Genomic DNA, 14880 nt, shown 5'->3' with positions numbered 1-14880 from the left:
TTTAGCGTGGAGACTCCATTATGATTATGATGCCCTCCCGCTAGCCACCACGCCCTCCCCCTCTCTGAGTGACTGAAGACTGATTCAGCAGCACCATGGCTAACAACCAACAACAAGCTCAGCCACGGCTTTTTACCATTCGTCACCCCGTGAAAGTAACGAGCCGCTCGGCTCCATATTGACATTTTGCTCCCTTGGTTCCAAAAGCGATTGGGGATCCTGACGAGACTACCTCCTTTAAGCTGTTAAGATCCCACAAAAGCCCAACAATTTATGTTTCCGCTAATGAGATTCTACAGATTTAGAAGAATACAAAAGGCGGATTTCACCTTACACCATGCTTTTAGTAACTCACGCCGCCGTCTCCACACTCCGTTTTGTAACCTGAACCGTAAGTGAAGGAAGGGCAAACGGCTTGGAATCTTACCCCTAAGCCTAAAGCGACACCAAAACCTTAATCCTTAACTCGAGCTCTTACGTAATGGTCGTCGTTATAGCAGAGGGCGCCGTGACAATGCCATCAAATGATGCTCTGTGTGGTGATATGAATAAAGTTCTCGTCGCTGTCCAGGAATGATCAAATTTGGCGACAAAGATGCAGCATAACTGCGTCGCTGCCCTCGTTGCTTGGCTAGCCACACCGGAATGAATCTTTCAGGGCGAGCTGTGATCGGATTAGATGAAGATAGCGAGGCGCCGCTAACCGCTATGCAAGCAACTAGCGCCGTCTGGCTGGCCATCTTTGGCCAGCAACAACAAGAGCTGAAAGTGCTCCGTAGATTGACTGCTTGGAAGATGAGATGCCAAAAATGTGATTAGCAATGAGTCAACTTTGAACACTTGACGCGGATGCTGTCGATTCATCGGCGAGCCCCGCTGAGTACGATACGCAACTTGAAAAACAGTAGCCATCCTACGCAAGAAGTCCAGTTTAACGTCAGGAAGCCTCAGTCTCAGCTGCTCCGGTTGGCGGATGAGTAACATTCCTCCTTCAATTGCAATGTTTCTGGAGCCAGAAAGGTCATTCTGGCGCTCTAACCATTGCGTGACCTCTCGCTATCCGCCATGTTTCTCCTTTGGATGGCTCGTCTGTTGAAATGTTGGCGTGCGTCCCGTGTGCCTCGCGCAAAGCTTCCGGGAAAAAGCCAGCGGCGTCTCGTTTGCCAACTCGCTGGCGAGCGGGACCGGGGCGGACGATTCATTGTGACTATTTATTGCGGCGCTACGACAAATTCCCGTACTTAAGGTGATGAAGAAAAGAAGCCAGTTTAACTCTGATGAATGCCTGCCTGCGGTGTGAACGGGGGCGGATGTTCTCATTTCCCGGGAGCCGCGTCATCCTATTTGATCTAGTGTAAGTAATATTAGCGTGTGTCTCCGGTGAGATGGCACATTTACCGACAAAAAGTGACTTAAATACAAAGTCAGACTAATATGAGCGCTGTGACGGCAAGGTAAACACGAGGTAACGGTGAGGGGAGCTGTACCAAGGGGAAAAAAGTAAGGGGCTCAGGGTGATGGGTTAGTTTCAAGCTTATGGTTGGGGTAAAGTTTTTCCAAAAGAGCCGGAATCGAAAAGACGGATTTCCAACATTCCAACGGACACCTTACACTCCAACGTGTGCTTTTGTTGAAGTTGATATGACCGTGTCCTAATGCTGGAAATGACTTTGCATCATGACTCAGCTGGGCAGACCAGATGACACAAAACAGAGCCCAAGCCCGACCTCAGCGAGGATGGGTTGCAGTGCCCGGCGGGCACATGCACATCCGTCCAAGATGGTGGACAACAAAGTAAAGGAGAGTGCACGGCATCCATCCTTTGCTCAGTGTTCCCACGCTGCTAGCGCATGCAAAATGGATTTAGAATTCATCAAGTGGAGGAGCCAGCTGTTGCGGTGGAAGTGTGGGCGCACAAGTAACGTCCATGCAAATGTGGAAAGTCCACTCTCAAGTCCAAGTCGGCGTCGGAAGGCATATTACTGATTACCGTTACTGATGATTACTAATGACTGATTACGCAAGTAGACGCAACATTCTGGCTCCACTGCTGGATGCATATCCTAAGCCACGCCCGTCCGTCCGTCCGTCCCTGCGCTGTGTTTGGAGTGCAAACACGCTATTATTACTGTACACACACACACAGAGCAAGAAAGCAGGTAGCAGCAGCCAAGGGGAGACTGTGGCACATGAGCACGTCTTGTTTTTTTCACAGCATACCCTCAAATTTGACAGCTATGAATCAGCAGTGACAAACGCTTCCAACACAACAAGGCGAGAGAAGAAGTGAATGGAGTGTCAACTTTCGCTCTTCTCTCTGTCATCCATCCCATCCCGCCTCTGACGCGTCAACTTGCACACAACACGCCAAACCGGTAACAATTCCTGCTCCCCTACTTTCCCCTCCGTTATGTCTGAAAGGCACAAGCCCTGTGTTGCGGCTGCACGTTTGCTAACACTCCCATGTGAAAGGAGCTAAATTGTCATCTGTGTCTAGAAGCACAATTGCTCAATCAAAGGTGGAGCACGACAGCATGTTTGATAAAGCGCCGCAGTGTGTACTGGGTGTTTTTCTTCCCGTGGCCAACGGAGCGCATACGGGACCTCCGCCGGCACGCGTTGACTATTAAACGGGATCCGACACCCCGGGCTTCTTCTTTGGCACGCTCTACCGCTCCGCCAGGTTGGGTGACAATGGGCCCGGCGCTTTGCTTGTTTTTTTGCATAAAATGTTGAGACGTGAGCTGCAAAATATGTTCGTTCCCCTTCAGCTTTCCTAAATAAACAACACCAAGACTTGCGCGACCGCTTCCACCACAAAAGTGATCCACTTTAGGGCTCCGTCACAAAGAGAAGGCACCCGAAAGCCTGAAGCTTGTGCGAATAATTTTTCATGTTACTTTTGTTTTCCTTGCTTCATGAAAGTATATTTTAACTGAAGAAATCTCTGTCAACCGAACAAACAATCCATATGGCGCTCGAGTTCATATCGCCGTGGTACACGTTTGGATCACTAAGTGCAGATTATGGACGGCTCGCATGCCGAACTGACCCGTAAACCCGATTTCTACTTTGCCAGGGCACAGTAAGTGCAGATCAGGTTTTGATGATAAGATGAAGAGACACGGGAGATTGTGGGCACTGCATCAAACATCAACAATGATCCCGAAGTGAACGAGACAACCTCGTGGTGGAAACGAGGCCAGAGTTTTTTGTGTGTGTTTCCATGGACACGCAAGCGGGCTCAAGTGGGGGTGTCCCATGTGGTTAGTTCCACTTCAGCGCTCCCCTTGTTTTAATACGGGAAAGCCGCAAAAAGCCTCAACAGATAACAGGCAGAACAAGAGATAAAGCGGGATGCGGAGGGAAGAGCCCCCACCCCAGGGAGGGGGTGGGAGTTCAGGGTGTACTCACCAAAGACGACGTTGCTGCAAACCGTCGAGAGTAGCGTCATTACGCTGACAATCCATAACAGAGTTGATGGGAAAGCCATGCTTGGTGGCGCCGATATCCTGCTTGTTGAATCCCAATTGGCAGGGCGTGGGGGAGTTCCAAGGAGGAGGCGAGGGGCGGGGTCCTGATGGAGGTTACCTGCAGGAAAACGTCAGGGTGGTTATTGGTTTGTTATTGCTCTACGCCGTCTCCCGCCGTGAAGAAACGACCTCGCCCGTGCATCGATCGGCTCGTGTGTCATACGTAACACGCCGCTGAGGGAGGGAGGGAGGGAGGGAGAGCTAAAGGGGGAGTCGGGAACGAAGACGGTAATGAGCGGGAGAGGAATGACGAGGGAGGGCTGGGGGTGGGGGGGGGCAGGGGGGGGTGAGACTGAATGAGAGCAAACAACATCGTTGGCCCAAAAGCGCAATTAGTTGACTGCCTCAAAAAGAGAACGGTGTTCGAAATAAAACGGCGACGCAAGATTTATGGCTGGAGACAAGGCCTGGCCACCGGCTACGCTAACTTTAGCATGCGTGTTTAATGCGACTCGCACCACCTCTGAAATGAAAAAGGCCCAGGAACGAGAAGGACCTGCAGTGGACCGACGAGATGGTGGCAACGCGTTACCTGGATTTAAAAAGGCTCAGTCTGGGTCATAGGAAAACGCCAACGACAAGTCCTTCCCTTTGTTATGTTTACATTTGTTTGATACAACTTGGTTGTGAGTATTTTTCTGCTCATGTCATGACAGAGCCCGGCGTTTTAATGGCCATCTCTGCAACGGAAAGCATCAATAGCGAGCCTCGACGCACTCAATAGCAAAGCGTGCGATGGGAAGTGCCGTCGGTGGCGCGCCAAGCGGTGGAAAGGCCTCCGAATAGCGAGCCGTGCGTGCGGTGGAAAAAGCGTCTGTCGCGCAGAGTCAAAGTGCCAATGGCCAAACACGCGGTGAAAGATGGCACTGGAGCGAGCCAAGCAGTGGGAAAGTGTCGATTGCGACAAATATCGAGCGCTGGATTGGAAAGGCATCAGTTGCAAGCTGTGCTGTGGAAAATTGAAAGGTTTAAAGACGCTTGTAGATTTGAGTATTTTAGATCACTAGCAGCTAATAAGCTAATAGCTGCTAGTAGCATTTGAAGGTGAAAAACAATACAAGGGTTGGCTGAGTGATTTCAGAGAACTTAACAACAAAAGTCAACGTTCACACTGCAGCTGTGATGCATGCCACACACTGGACAAAGACAAAAAGTGGAATTGACCTGCAGTGTGAACATAGCTTCAGGCTAACCAGCAGAGAAGCCCCCAGGCTACTTCCTGGTAGGCCACTAAGCAACCACTTCCAAATATGGTCAAACCTCCACCTGAGCGTTAAACACAACGCCAAGAAAACTAAGTGTGCAGAAAGGCCATTCAGGTATTTGGGGGGTTGACGAGCACTCTGTCGCGCAGCGCTATCTAGCATCCATTACACAGCTGCAAAAGTATCTCGGAACAGCAAACAGGGCAGCGGAGAAGCATCAATAATGCCTCGCAAGTCGCGCTGCGTCCCGTGTCAGTAGCCATGCATCCATCTTCTACGCCGCTTGGCATTCGGCTGGCAGCGGCGCCGGAGCCTTGCCCAACTAACTTTGAGAGGCGGGTGGGGTGGGGTGGGTCACACCCCAGCTAGCTAAAATGTCTATCGAGCGACGGAAAACAAAAACATCAATTGCAAAGCACGTGGCAAAAATGGTAGGTTGCCTCCGCCCAGCGGTGCAAAAGTGTTGTTCGCTCGTTGTGCATCAACAACGGAGCAGATCTGAATAAAAAGCATCAATGAGTGACGGCGGCTATGCAGCGGCGGGAAAGGCGGCGTCGGTGTTTACAAGCGCTGCAAAGTGAAGCTGGAGAACTCTTGCTTTTAAGGGGAATTAACAAAGCGGTGCTCAGGTGCACCTGCTGTCTCACACAATATAACACGCTGCACACGCGCACGTCTGAAAATAGCCGCGCGCGCACGTCAGAGCGCCTGCGGGACGGGCGGACAGTTAGGGCGGGGATAGCGGGAAGAGGGGGTGGTGGAAGGCATGGTGTTCGATTATTGCAACACACTTTTTTCTTATCACGTCATAATAATGGCCGACCACAACAACGCACGATGATAAAGACGGAGGCACTTTTTTAGACTGTGAAGCGCCTTTTGCAAACTCCAAATAAAACAACAACCCACAAAACAAAACAAAAGGATTATGATGATGAGCTCGCATAACAGATCACACGGAAGGAGAGCGTGCTTCACTGTGCACGGGCGAGCGAGCGCGCACGCACCAATGCACGCACATTCCTGCAGACGCATGACAGATGTCTCCACTACGCGCCCACAAATAAGAAGAAAAATTGGTAGAATGCGACCAAGTGTGTACACGCACCGTTACGGTCCGCCTCCCAGCGTCTCCACTTGGCTCTGCTGTTGCCGTTTTTCCCTGGTGCGTGATGCGCTCTCCCTTTTTTTGCGCCTTCTTCTCCTACTCCACTCTTTTTGCTGCGCTCACGATATTTACCTCCTCCTCGTTGTATGTTGTGGTTTTTGCGAGCCCGTTTTCACGCGCTTCTCCGCACACGGATGCCGCTCACTGCAGCAAAACACAGTCTGGGCTGGATCAATCGAGAGGGAGGGAGGGACGAGCGAGAGGGAGGGAGAGAGAGGGAGTGAGAGAGAGGGAGGGAGGGGATTTTAATAGCATTTGGCCCACAATGACAGAACAGAGCAGGAAGGGGCCCGAGCCAAAGCAAGAAAAAGGAAGGATGGCTGTGTGTCCATGTGTGTGTGTGTGTGTGTCTGTGTGTGCATGAGAGAGTGCGAGAGAATAAAACGTCACACTATTGTGGAGTGGAATAGTCGAGGTAGACAAAAAAGCAGCAATAGTAGTCAGCAGCGATGGCTGGAGGAGAAAAACATAATAGAGGTGTGACAGTTAATTGGTTGATCGACAACTCATTTTAAAAAATCCCTTAAAATGTGTAACAACATAGATAAGAATTCAAATTAAAGATAGGTCATAAAACAATATTTGGACTTTGGCAGAAATCATCCAATTAAACTGTCCGAATAAAATAAATAATGCTCGGGTTTTTGTCATTTCCGAATATAATTGTGGTTGTCGCCACAACCACTCAAATTGTTTACTGAATATGTCCATATGTGAGCATGTGTGTGTGTGAGTGTTGTGTGGTGCGTTTGCATGCACTTATTGCTGAATTTGCATGTTGGCCGTCCCATTTGGGAATGAGGATGGAGCGTGGGCGGCTGGAGTGCGAGCTGCCTTGTTCAACTAGCCAGAGAGGATTAAGGATTAGTTTTAGTGGCGGATTAAGTGTTCATGCGTGTGTGCGTATGCGTGTGTGTGTGTGCGCGTGTGTGGCATGACGGGGTTAAACATGGATAACAAAAGCCTCCAGCACTAAACAAAAAAAATAGATCTTCAACCACGCACTTGTTTGACTCATACCCAACTATCATGATATTAAAAATATGTGTCACATTTGGTCAAGGCTTCGGGTCCACTCCCAAAAATGTCAACAAATTAAAAATATTTCTTTTTAGAAAATATTGCCCAAATACAATAACAAATAATTTCAAAAAGTAAATATTTTACACATCACATAAAAAATGCAATATGAAAGATTCAATGTATGATATATAAATTTGAAGATTAGAACTGTAATTTCAGCTACATCCTTGCATATTCAGGGATTTTGGGGGCTAAAAAACAGAGCTATTGTTATTACAATTATTGTGCAAATATAATGGCAACGATACATGGATTTTCACTATCATCGTGTTGTTCCACTGCACGATAGTAAATAAAGGGTCAGATATGATGAATAATAAATAACAACATACAATTTAATATCACGACCTGTAAAAGTGGAGCACATTGAGGCGTCAATGTTGACTAGCAAGACAGCCTTTAAGTTGAAACGGGGATTGGGAAGGCGAGCTGTGTCATTGAGTTGGCACATTGACTGCATTGTAAAGACACACACACACACAAAGCTTGCTTTTTATAGATGTGAACTTGCATATTAAAACGAGCATAACCTTTGCTGAGAGAAATCATTATTCTGCGCCAATGTTGAAACGACAAGCAGGCACCTCATTCAAAAGCTCCCATCCCCTAAAGCTATAAATAGAACGCCAGACGGCCTTTGTCACATTTGCAAAAATGCCACAATCACGCTCATCTCTGCCGGGACTCGAACCCGGAGCCTCTGGATTAGAAGTCCAGCGCGCTATTCCATTGCGCCACAGAGACTCTGGCAGAACAAGCAGCGAAAAAGGAGGGTTTATACTCCACCCACTCTGCAGCCCCCCCTCCCCTTTTCCTCCTCCCGCATCTCTCAGCATCAGGACCGCAAGCTGGAGTCAGGGCGACGCCACCGGCAACCAACAGGGGGTGCTGAAGAGGCGCATTCAATAAGTGCAACTGAATCAAATAGAAAGAAGCTCAAATATGGTTTAAAATAAAAATGACAATTTAAAAAAAAAAAAAGAAATTCACTGGGAAGTCATTCATGTAACACAGAAAAGAACACCCCAAAACGGAAAATAAATAAGAAATAGCCAACATTTGCATTACATTTGCAATTAAATTTATCTTAAAAAACCAAACAAATACAAATTAAATAAAAAGTAAAAAATACTCATTTGAAAATAAAAATAATGTAATAACTGTGTAATATTAACATTTTATTTCATAATAACACTAGTAGACTAAAAATACATATAAAAAAATACATGCATTGTAAAATAAAAATGCTATCGATTTTCTATAGCATTAATTATAAATTGATTGTACTTTTGTTGTTCGTTTGAATTAAAACATTTTTGTGGCCAGTCCTGCCTCACTAAATGTACTGACTCATTGGAGAAAAAGAAAATTAAGTTTTGTATGTGAGTAGCATTGCTGTACAGTTGCGTTTAAGCAGATCACACAAAAAGAAACAAATACAATTCCATGCTTTTGTCACAAACTTGAGTTTAGCAGCATCGTGTTGCAGGGGAATACAATGGAGCCACACACGCACACAAAAAAAAAAAAAGAAAGAAAATCTATCTGAAATCTCGTTTGCCTTGTGTTTCGTGTCCCTGCAAGGCAAGATTAAAACACAAGCAAGCACCGGGCCAAAACTCAACAGTGCGCCTTCATCACGTTGGCTTGGCAACAATCAAGGCAGCAGTTAAGGAGGACCGCTTGCTGCGGGCTCAAGTAACACAATCAAAAACAACACGTGGTAATTGTGCAGTCACTGTGTAGTCATTGCGTATTAATTGTGTATTCTGTGTCAATTCTTTTTTTCAAGCTCCCAAGTCCAAAACACGAGCCGACAGGCGAGCCGCTAACGCACAGATAAAGCAATTTGGCGAAAGCTAACTGGCTCCACAGCTGTCCGTGCGCAGCGGGTATGCATTTCTTGACACATCTAAACTGACACGAGATTGGAAAGCGGAGCCGGCGGAAAACAAATAACACTCCCGGGATAACTAGCTCATCTGCGGTTGAGCGAGGGGGAAGACAAAAAAAAAAAAGTGCTCATGGTTCTCAAACGCTCACACGCACAAAGAGCTCCATTTTTGGAGACGTTTCCCGTGTGGTCTGACGAGATTCGAATGGAACTGTTTGGCCATAATGAGCACGGTTCCACTCGCAAACCTGAGCACGCCATCAAAATGCTGTGATGTTTTTTTTAGGCAGGAGGAACGTATTTCAAACAAGTGGGGGCTCACGAAGGATGACTCTACCAGCCACCGATACTTAAGGAAAAAAATCATCAACATCAAATAAGTCTCACTAGCCCGGTCGGGGGTCTTCACTCCGAGTCTTCAGGGTTGTCTAACATCGCCGTTTGTATCCTAAGCCTGTCTCACATCATGAAGCTGAGCAAGTACTTTCAAAGTTCGCATCAACTGAATATCAGTCAGAAAGGTTCCAGGACTAGCATTACAAAAGAGACATCCCCCAAAACCTCTAACGTGGTTTATTCCCAAAAATGACTGCGTCTCTCGCAGACCACTTAAATTATGTTTGTGCAAACGAGCATCCTCCCCATGGAAGATCAAAGCGCCACTTGCGTGTTGTTTTCTTAAAATTCCCAACGGCACCCGTGTTGGAGCCCGGCCAGAGCAGAGCAGCCACGACACCTGCTCCTCTGTCGCAAAGCAAAGAGCAGCGGCTCACTTATTCGAGTCTCCCGATGGGAGGTGCGACCCCGCTCGCGGGCACATACGGGCGGAAAAGCAGGCAGCCTGTTCGCACGCACTCACGGCTTCACTTACACCTTTATAAAAAGAAAACACCTCATATGGTACATCAGACACTGCATCCTGCACAAGCTAAAACATAAATGGCTGTCTGGCACATGACAAGTAGCAAGCGATTAAGAAATGTAATTAGCGCCGCTATCTTCAGAGGGCAAAAAAAGGACACCTTACATAAGAGGAGACGTTTGAAAAGTTAAGTGAGGCTATGTGCAGCTTTTAGGAAAGACTTGCTTCAACACCTTTGAGGGGATCACAAAAGCCGCAGCAACATTTTGCTTGCATTTGCAGTCTTCATTCATTTTTGAGAAGTCCATGCAGCAGCTGCGATTTGATTTTTTGGAGAAAGATCGGAAATGGACAATGTATCAAAGTAAGAAAGTTGGAAATTTGGCGGGAAAGATTGAACGTTTGCTACGTTGCCAACATGAAAGTGTCAAAAATCTAATAGAGGCTGAAAAACAGACTTGAGATATTCACACGGAAAGAAGTCGGGAAGACCCGTTTTGCGCCGTAAAAAAGTGACAAGACATTGTCTGGGCCATACATACATCATACACATGCAGAACTCTTTTATTGTTTTTTTGTTTTTTTTTGTTCAGAACATACAAAAACACTTTGCACTCAGCCTCAGAGGAGCGTGGCGGCGCAGATGGCGGTGATGACGGACAGGCCGATGACGGTGTAGCCGCTGCGGTACACTTGGGGAATTTGGAAGCCTTTGCCCAGATCCCACCACTTACAGTTTGGGGTGATAGAGGGAAGAGAAAGAGGGGTGAAAAAATAAAGACAGAGAAATAGCTGAGCATGGAAAACACCACAACGGCGTACGGAGTAGAACCTCCAAAGTCCAACCGACGTTTCCGGGAAAGTCAAATACATATGTGCGTTTGAAAATGATGGGCTTTTCTTTGTCCTCGACATCACCATACAGTGCACGTAAAGAGAAGAAGGTGACAAGAGAAGAAAGGCTGGAAGGGAGGCATGTCGTCTGTTTTGATTTTGATGCGCGTTGGAAACGTTTGACCCGAGGCAGCTGCTTAAAAGCTGCAAACATCAGTTGTGACACTTGACGGCTCTTTTCATGACGTTGAATTGTTGCCGATTAACAAACTGAGGTTGGTTTTTTTTCTTTTAGAACGACTGCCATTTCCTTACTTGGCAAATGGGAATTTTTTTTCGCTGTGGTATTTGAAGGCCATTTCATCGACTTCTGCTTATGAGTCAAGTTTCCTTTCGTCCTGTTAATATCGTGCATGCTTTTCAACTTGTATTCTACGTTCAGTATCCCGTGAAGGAAAGTGGTTTCAAAAACAGTAAATAAATGTAGCAGATTTTGCTTGAACTTGGAGGTTCCACTGTCGTTTCGCTTAAAATGTCAAATTTGATAAGTATGAAAAATAACAAAGGGGCTTGCAGAAACAAAAACACACACGCGCGCACACACACACACAAAAGCAATAAAAGTGTGTGTTGAAAATCGAGTGCACAATTGTATAGTGGCCATTTTGCTTGAATAAAAGGAGGCTTTTTTCTTCCTTGTTGGAGCTCTCGACTGCGCCGCAAGATTGCGGTGCGGCATTTTAGTAATAATTGAAGAAAAACACTTGCGCTTTGGCTGCGTCACAAGAGCACAGGCGCCATTCATCAAAGTGTCGGCCGGCCTTTCTCTCTGTTGGAGAGATAGACGGGCGCGTGGAAAAGAATGGCGCGACTCTGCAATGCCTGGACTTGAGATTCAAGGAGGTGTTTGTCCAAATACGCAGCGCGTCGCCCTCCAAAAGGAGCTCGGGTGGCAAGCAAAGGAGAGCGCTTTGGCGCTCTCAGCGGGTTTGTGCACGCGTGCACGTAATGAAGTCAACTCGAGTGCAGAGGTCACCAATGGCTGACCGTTTGGCGCACAGATGCCATTCAAAAGAAAGACAGGAAAAAGACTAACAAGACTTATGACTTGAAAGATTCTTGAGCTATGCAAAAATGAAAACTCGATGAAATATTGCCACCATTTTTGCGTAACTATTTCAAGGATATATTCACATGGAATCATTTCAAGTGTGCATCCAAAGTAGTAGGAATTAATATCAATATCAGTGACATCTACTGGTATTGTTCTGAAAACAAACTGAATGGCGCATTGGATGTAAAACATTCAAGGGCATCAATTCATTTGATCCATTTTGAAAAGTGGCTGTCACAAAGAATGAAAAAAAACAAATCTAATTCCCCTGTGTATTTGCTCACCAAATGTCGGACTCCGTTGAAGGTGTGGAAGGAGACAGGGAAGGCGATGGCCACCTTGGCCAGGCCAATGAGGACGGGGCCGACGGAGAGCGAGTGGACCAGATCCAGGTAGTGCGCGTAACTGCCGGGCAGGAGCAGAGCGGCCACGGCAAAGGCGGAAATGGCTGCCGGCCGGGACCAAAGAGACAGCCGCGTTATTGATCTCCATACAATCCAGGCCGGTATAAACAAGTCATTCACGAGGAAAATGAGCCGCAAATCAATACATGTTACGCCGTGACATTCTTCTTCTTTGCCAGAAGATCTATGAGGAAAAAACACACTGCTTGCTTGTGTCAATATTTCAAAGGGCTTCTTTTTTCCTTTGGTTCGTACAGAGGCGTGTTGGGGACACACGGGAAGGAAAACGAAAGCATATCAATCACATCAAGGACGCTAATGTTGCGGCAAGGTGAAGCCCCGCCCGCTTTAGTATTAACTTCCTGTTTCTAAGATTAGGACTGTTTCTTGCAATTTAAAAGGAAAATGCGTGGCAAAAATCAATCAATGCGACGAAGAAAAGCAAGCGGATGCCTTGCGATGCTTTCATCAAAGAGTGTTTTGTGCGCGTTTGCACTTTGACGGCCAGACAGGCGAGCACACTCGCCAAGTGAATTTGTCTCCCCGATTGGCAGACGAGCTGGCTGACCTTTTCGAGAAGCCATCAGCATGCAAATCAAACGGAATCCAACGCGGGCAGAGATCAGCGTTGACGCCGCTGTCCATGCGCGACGGCAAGCTGTTTTCATCGCCAGCTTGCTTCGGCACGCATAATACAAATAGCCGAGGAATTTTATTTTGAGTGCACTCGCTGCAGCGATTCACAGCCAAGACAGCCACGAGGAGATTTCTCCAGGTGTCAATGTTTGGGGGTCACGAAGAAGTCGTGTAAGTGTGGGCGGAGGACACAATCAAACTAATAAGATGCGTTACCTCCACTGAGGCCCACCCCGGTTCCTCTGTGTGTGATGGACATCATCATGGGGACCGACCATCTGGGGGGTGGGGAGGTGAAAAAAAAAATATTAAAAGCTTCACAATGGTCATCTGTCAGTCAGATAGTAGCACCTTTAAAAGCAGTCTTCAAACAATTCTCAAGGGAATATAAATCTTATTATAGAGACAAATGTACATTTTCTTTCACAAAACTACATATTTTTTAAAGAACTAGTCATTATTTTCTTCTCCGGAACCCGACTTGGTGACCCCTGCATCAGTTATAAATCCTGTCCCATGTTCAATAACTAGCACACATTGTCATACTTGTAAACGGTGATGTGAGGCGACATGGGTCGGTTCAATCTGGTATTTTTGGCCCAAAACTTGTTCATCTCCTCCTTGGCGGTGGTTCCCATTGGAGCAGCACTGAAACCGCAAGAGACATTGAAGACATTGATACAACGTATTGAACTTCATGCTTGCGTTTGCTGATTAGCGTACGTACTGCCTGACGTAGAGGACGCTGCACCGCGGCCTGGAGGCGGACAAGCCCTGACGGGCCAACGACCTGTACACAAGAGTTACATTTCAAAATGGTAGCCATCAATTTCATGTTGCTATGCGATACAACAGCTAACAGCAAGTTAAACAAATCCCTGAAAAGTTGCCTAGAAACCGGACATCTATCTAAACACATCAATGACCTGCATGACAGTCTAATCTGACTGTTCTGAGCTAAGAAAGTAACTTTGGAAGTAACTCACAGGTCAAAGTTGGTCATCGAGACAATGGCGTTCAAAGTACTGACTGTCTGTTTGAAGTGGCTCGCTTAGTCACTAACATTTTATACAGCTTGACCGTTTCACAGTAGGGTTTCAAGTCAGGGTTGACATTTCAAGCCAGGCTAGAGTTTGCAATTACGGTTTAAAGCCAGGCTTAGTTTTCAAGTTTCAAATTTGGGTTACAAGAGTTTGTGAGTCGGTTTCAGTGCAAGCTGACTTTGTTTGAACCCTGAAAGTGGAGGTTAGCTGCTTCCTTTCAACTTTTCATACAATCCTATTATCTTTCCTTCCTTCCTCCATCTGTCCTTCCATACCTACTTGTTTCCTTTCAAAATTCTTCATTCATCCTTGCTTTCTAAGTATTAACAGACTCTCCGGTCTTCCGTCTTTTCGTCACACATCCTTGTTTCTTATTTCTGTTTTTGTATCATGTCACAGCGGCCGTCTTGGCAGGTGAGATTACCTCGATGCGGGTTCACTGAAGGACGAACCACTTCGAGATAAACAAAAGATGTAACGCTTAACGGAATAACACTAGACACTAATAGTCACATTCGACGGTAAAGAAAAACCAATATATTCGAACAAAACCCCGTGTTTATGCTTCGAGAAGCTACAACTCGCACTTTGGTCAAGTGCTAACGTTGTTAGCGTTAGCCAGCTAGCTCTAAGTCGCGATAATTTCTCCCCTGTCGAAACGAACCGAACATGCTGGACAGATTCAACTCCGACGCAACGAAACCCTGCTGCTATGACTCGTGGTCATTTTACTACCGACAAAAAGCCTCAATAAATCTTCACCGAGAGAAAACAAACATACTGACCTTAGTAGCAGCGCCATGTTTTGACGTACACTGAGCAGAAGTGACGTTATGTGGAGGAAGTGATGTAACGTGTTTTTTTTAACAGGATATAATAGTAATAATAATAATAGTAATAATAATAAAAATAATAATAATAATAATAGATCCCTGGGTGTTAAACAATGTGAACAAAAATAGTACAAGTAATAGATAGTACAAAAGCAAATTAATTTTGTTTTACAAAAACATTCAATGTTGCTTTTCCCAAAGACTTATTTCTTCATTTCATAAATCCCACTGAACAATGCATATTTATACTTTTTAAAAAAATGAGTTAGGT

The 14880-nt window shown here is 46.1% G+C and overlaps 2 protein-coding genes and 1 non-coding gene across 8 annotated transcripts in view; all 3 read right to left on the bottom strand.

Moving 5' to 3' along the window:
* cadm3 (cell adhesion molecule 3) overlaps positions 1–6103 on the bottom strand; it is a 46402-nt gene extending 40299 nt beyond the window's left edge. For 2 of the 6 annotated variants that reach the window (XM_037276122.1, XM_037276121.1), the window contains exons 1-2: positions 5847–6103; positions 3415–3591 (exon numbers count right to left, since the gene is read on the bottom strand). In XM_037276122.1, coding sequence (XP_037132017.1) covers positions 3415–3493 — 79 coding nt within the window. In that variant the 5' untranslated portion in view covers positions 3494–3591; positions 5847–6103. The remainder of the gene's footprint in view (positions 1–3414; positions 3592–5846) is intronic. The other 4 variants (XM_037276126.1, XM_037276123.1, XM_037276124.1 and 1 more) reach the window with 3 other exon arrangements.
* A 1556-nt stretch (positions 6104–7659) lies between these two features.
* On the bottom strand, positions 7660–7733 carry trnar-ucu. The gene has a single exon. It is a non-coding gene; the product is annotated as a tRNA-Arg (tRNA).
* A 2538-nt stretch (positions 7734–10271) lies between these two features.
* On the bottom strand, positions 10272–14636 carry sdhc (succinate dehydrogenase complex, subunit C, integral membrane protein). The gene is made up of 6 exons (XM_037276129.1): positions 14562–14636; positions 13461–13523; positions 13280–13381; positions 12950–13011; positions 11978–12141; positions 10272–10474 (listed from the first exon to the last, which is right to left on the bottom strand). The coding sequence occupies exons 1-6, from the start codon at positions 14576–14578 to the stop codon at positions 10367–10369; spliced, it is 516 nt and encodes a 171-aa protein (XP_037132024.1). The 5' UTR covers positions 14579–14636; the 3' UTR covers positions 10272–10366.
* Positions 14637–14880: the final 244 nt, after the last annotated feature.

This window comes from Syngnathus acus, chromosome 17 (assembly GCF_901709675.1).
Source record: "Syngnathus acus chromosome 17, fSynAcu1.2, whole genome shotgun sequence".
In the NCBI taxonomy this organism is placed as follows: domain Eukaryota; kingdom Metazoa; phylum Chordata; class Actinopteri; order Syngnathiformes; family Syngnathidae; genus Syngnathus; species Syngnathus acus.
This window is presented reverse-complemented; position numbering and strand designations above follow the sequence as displayed.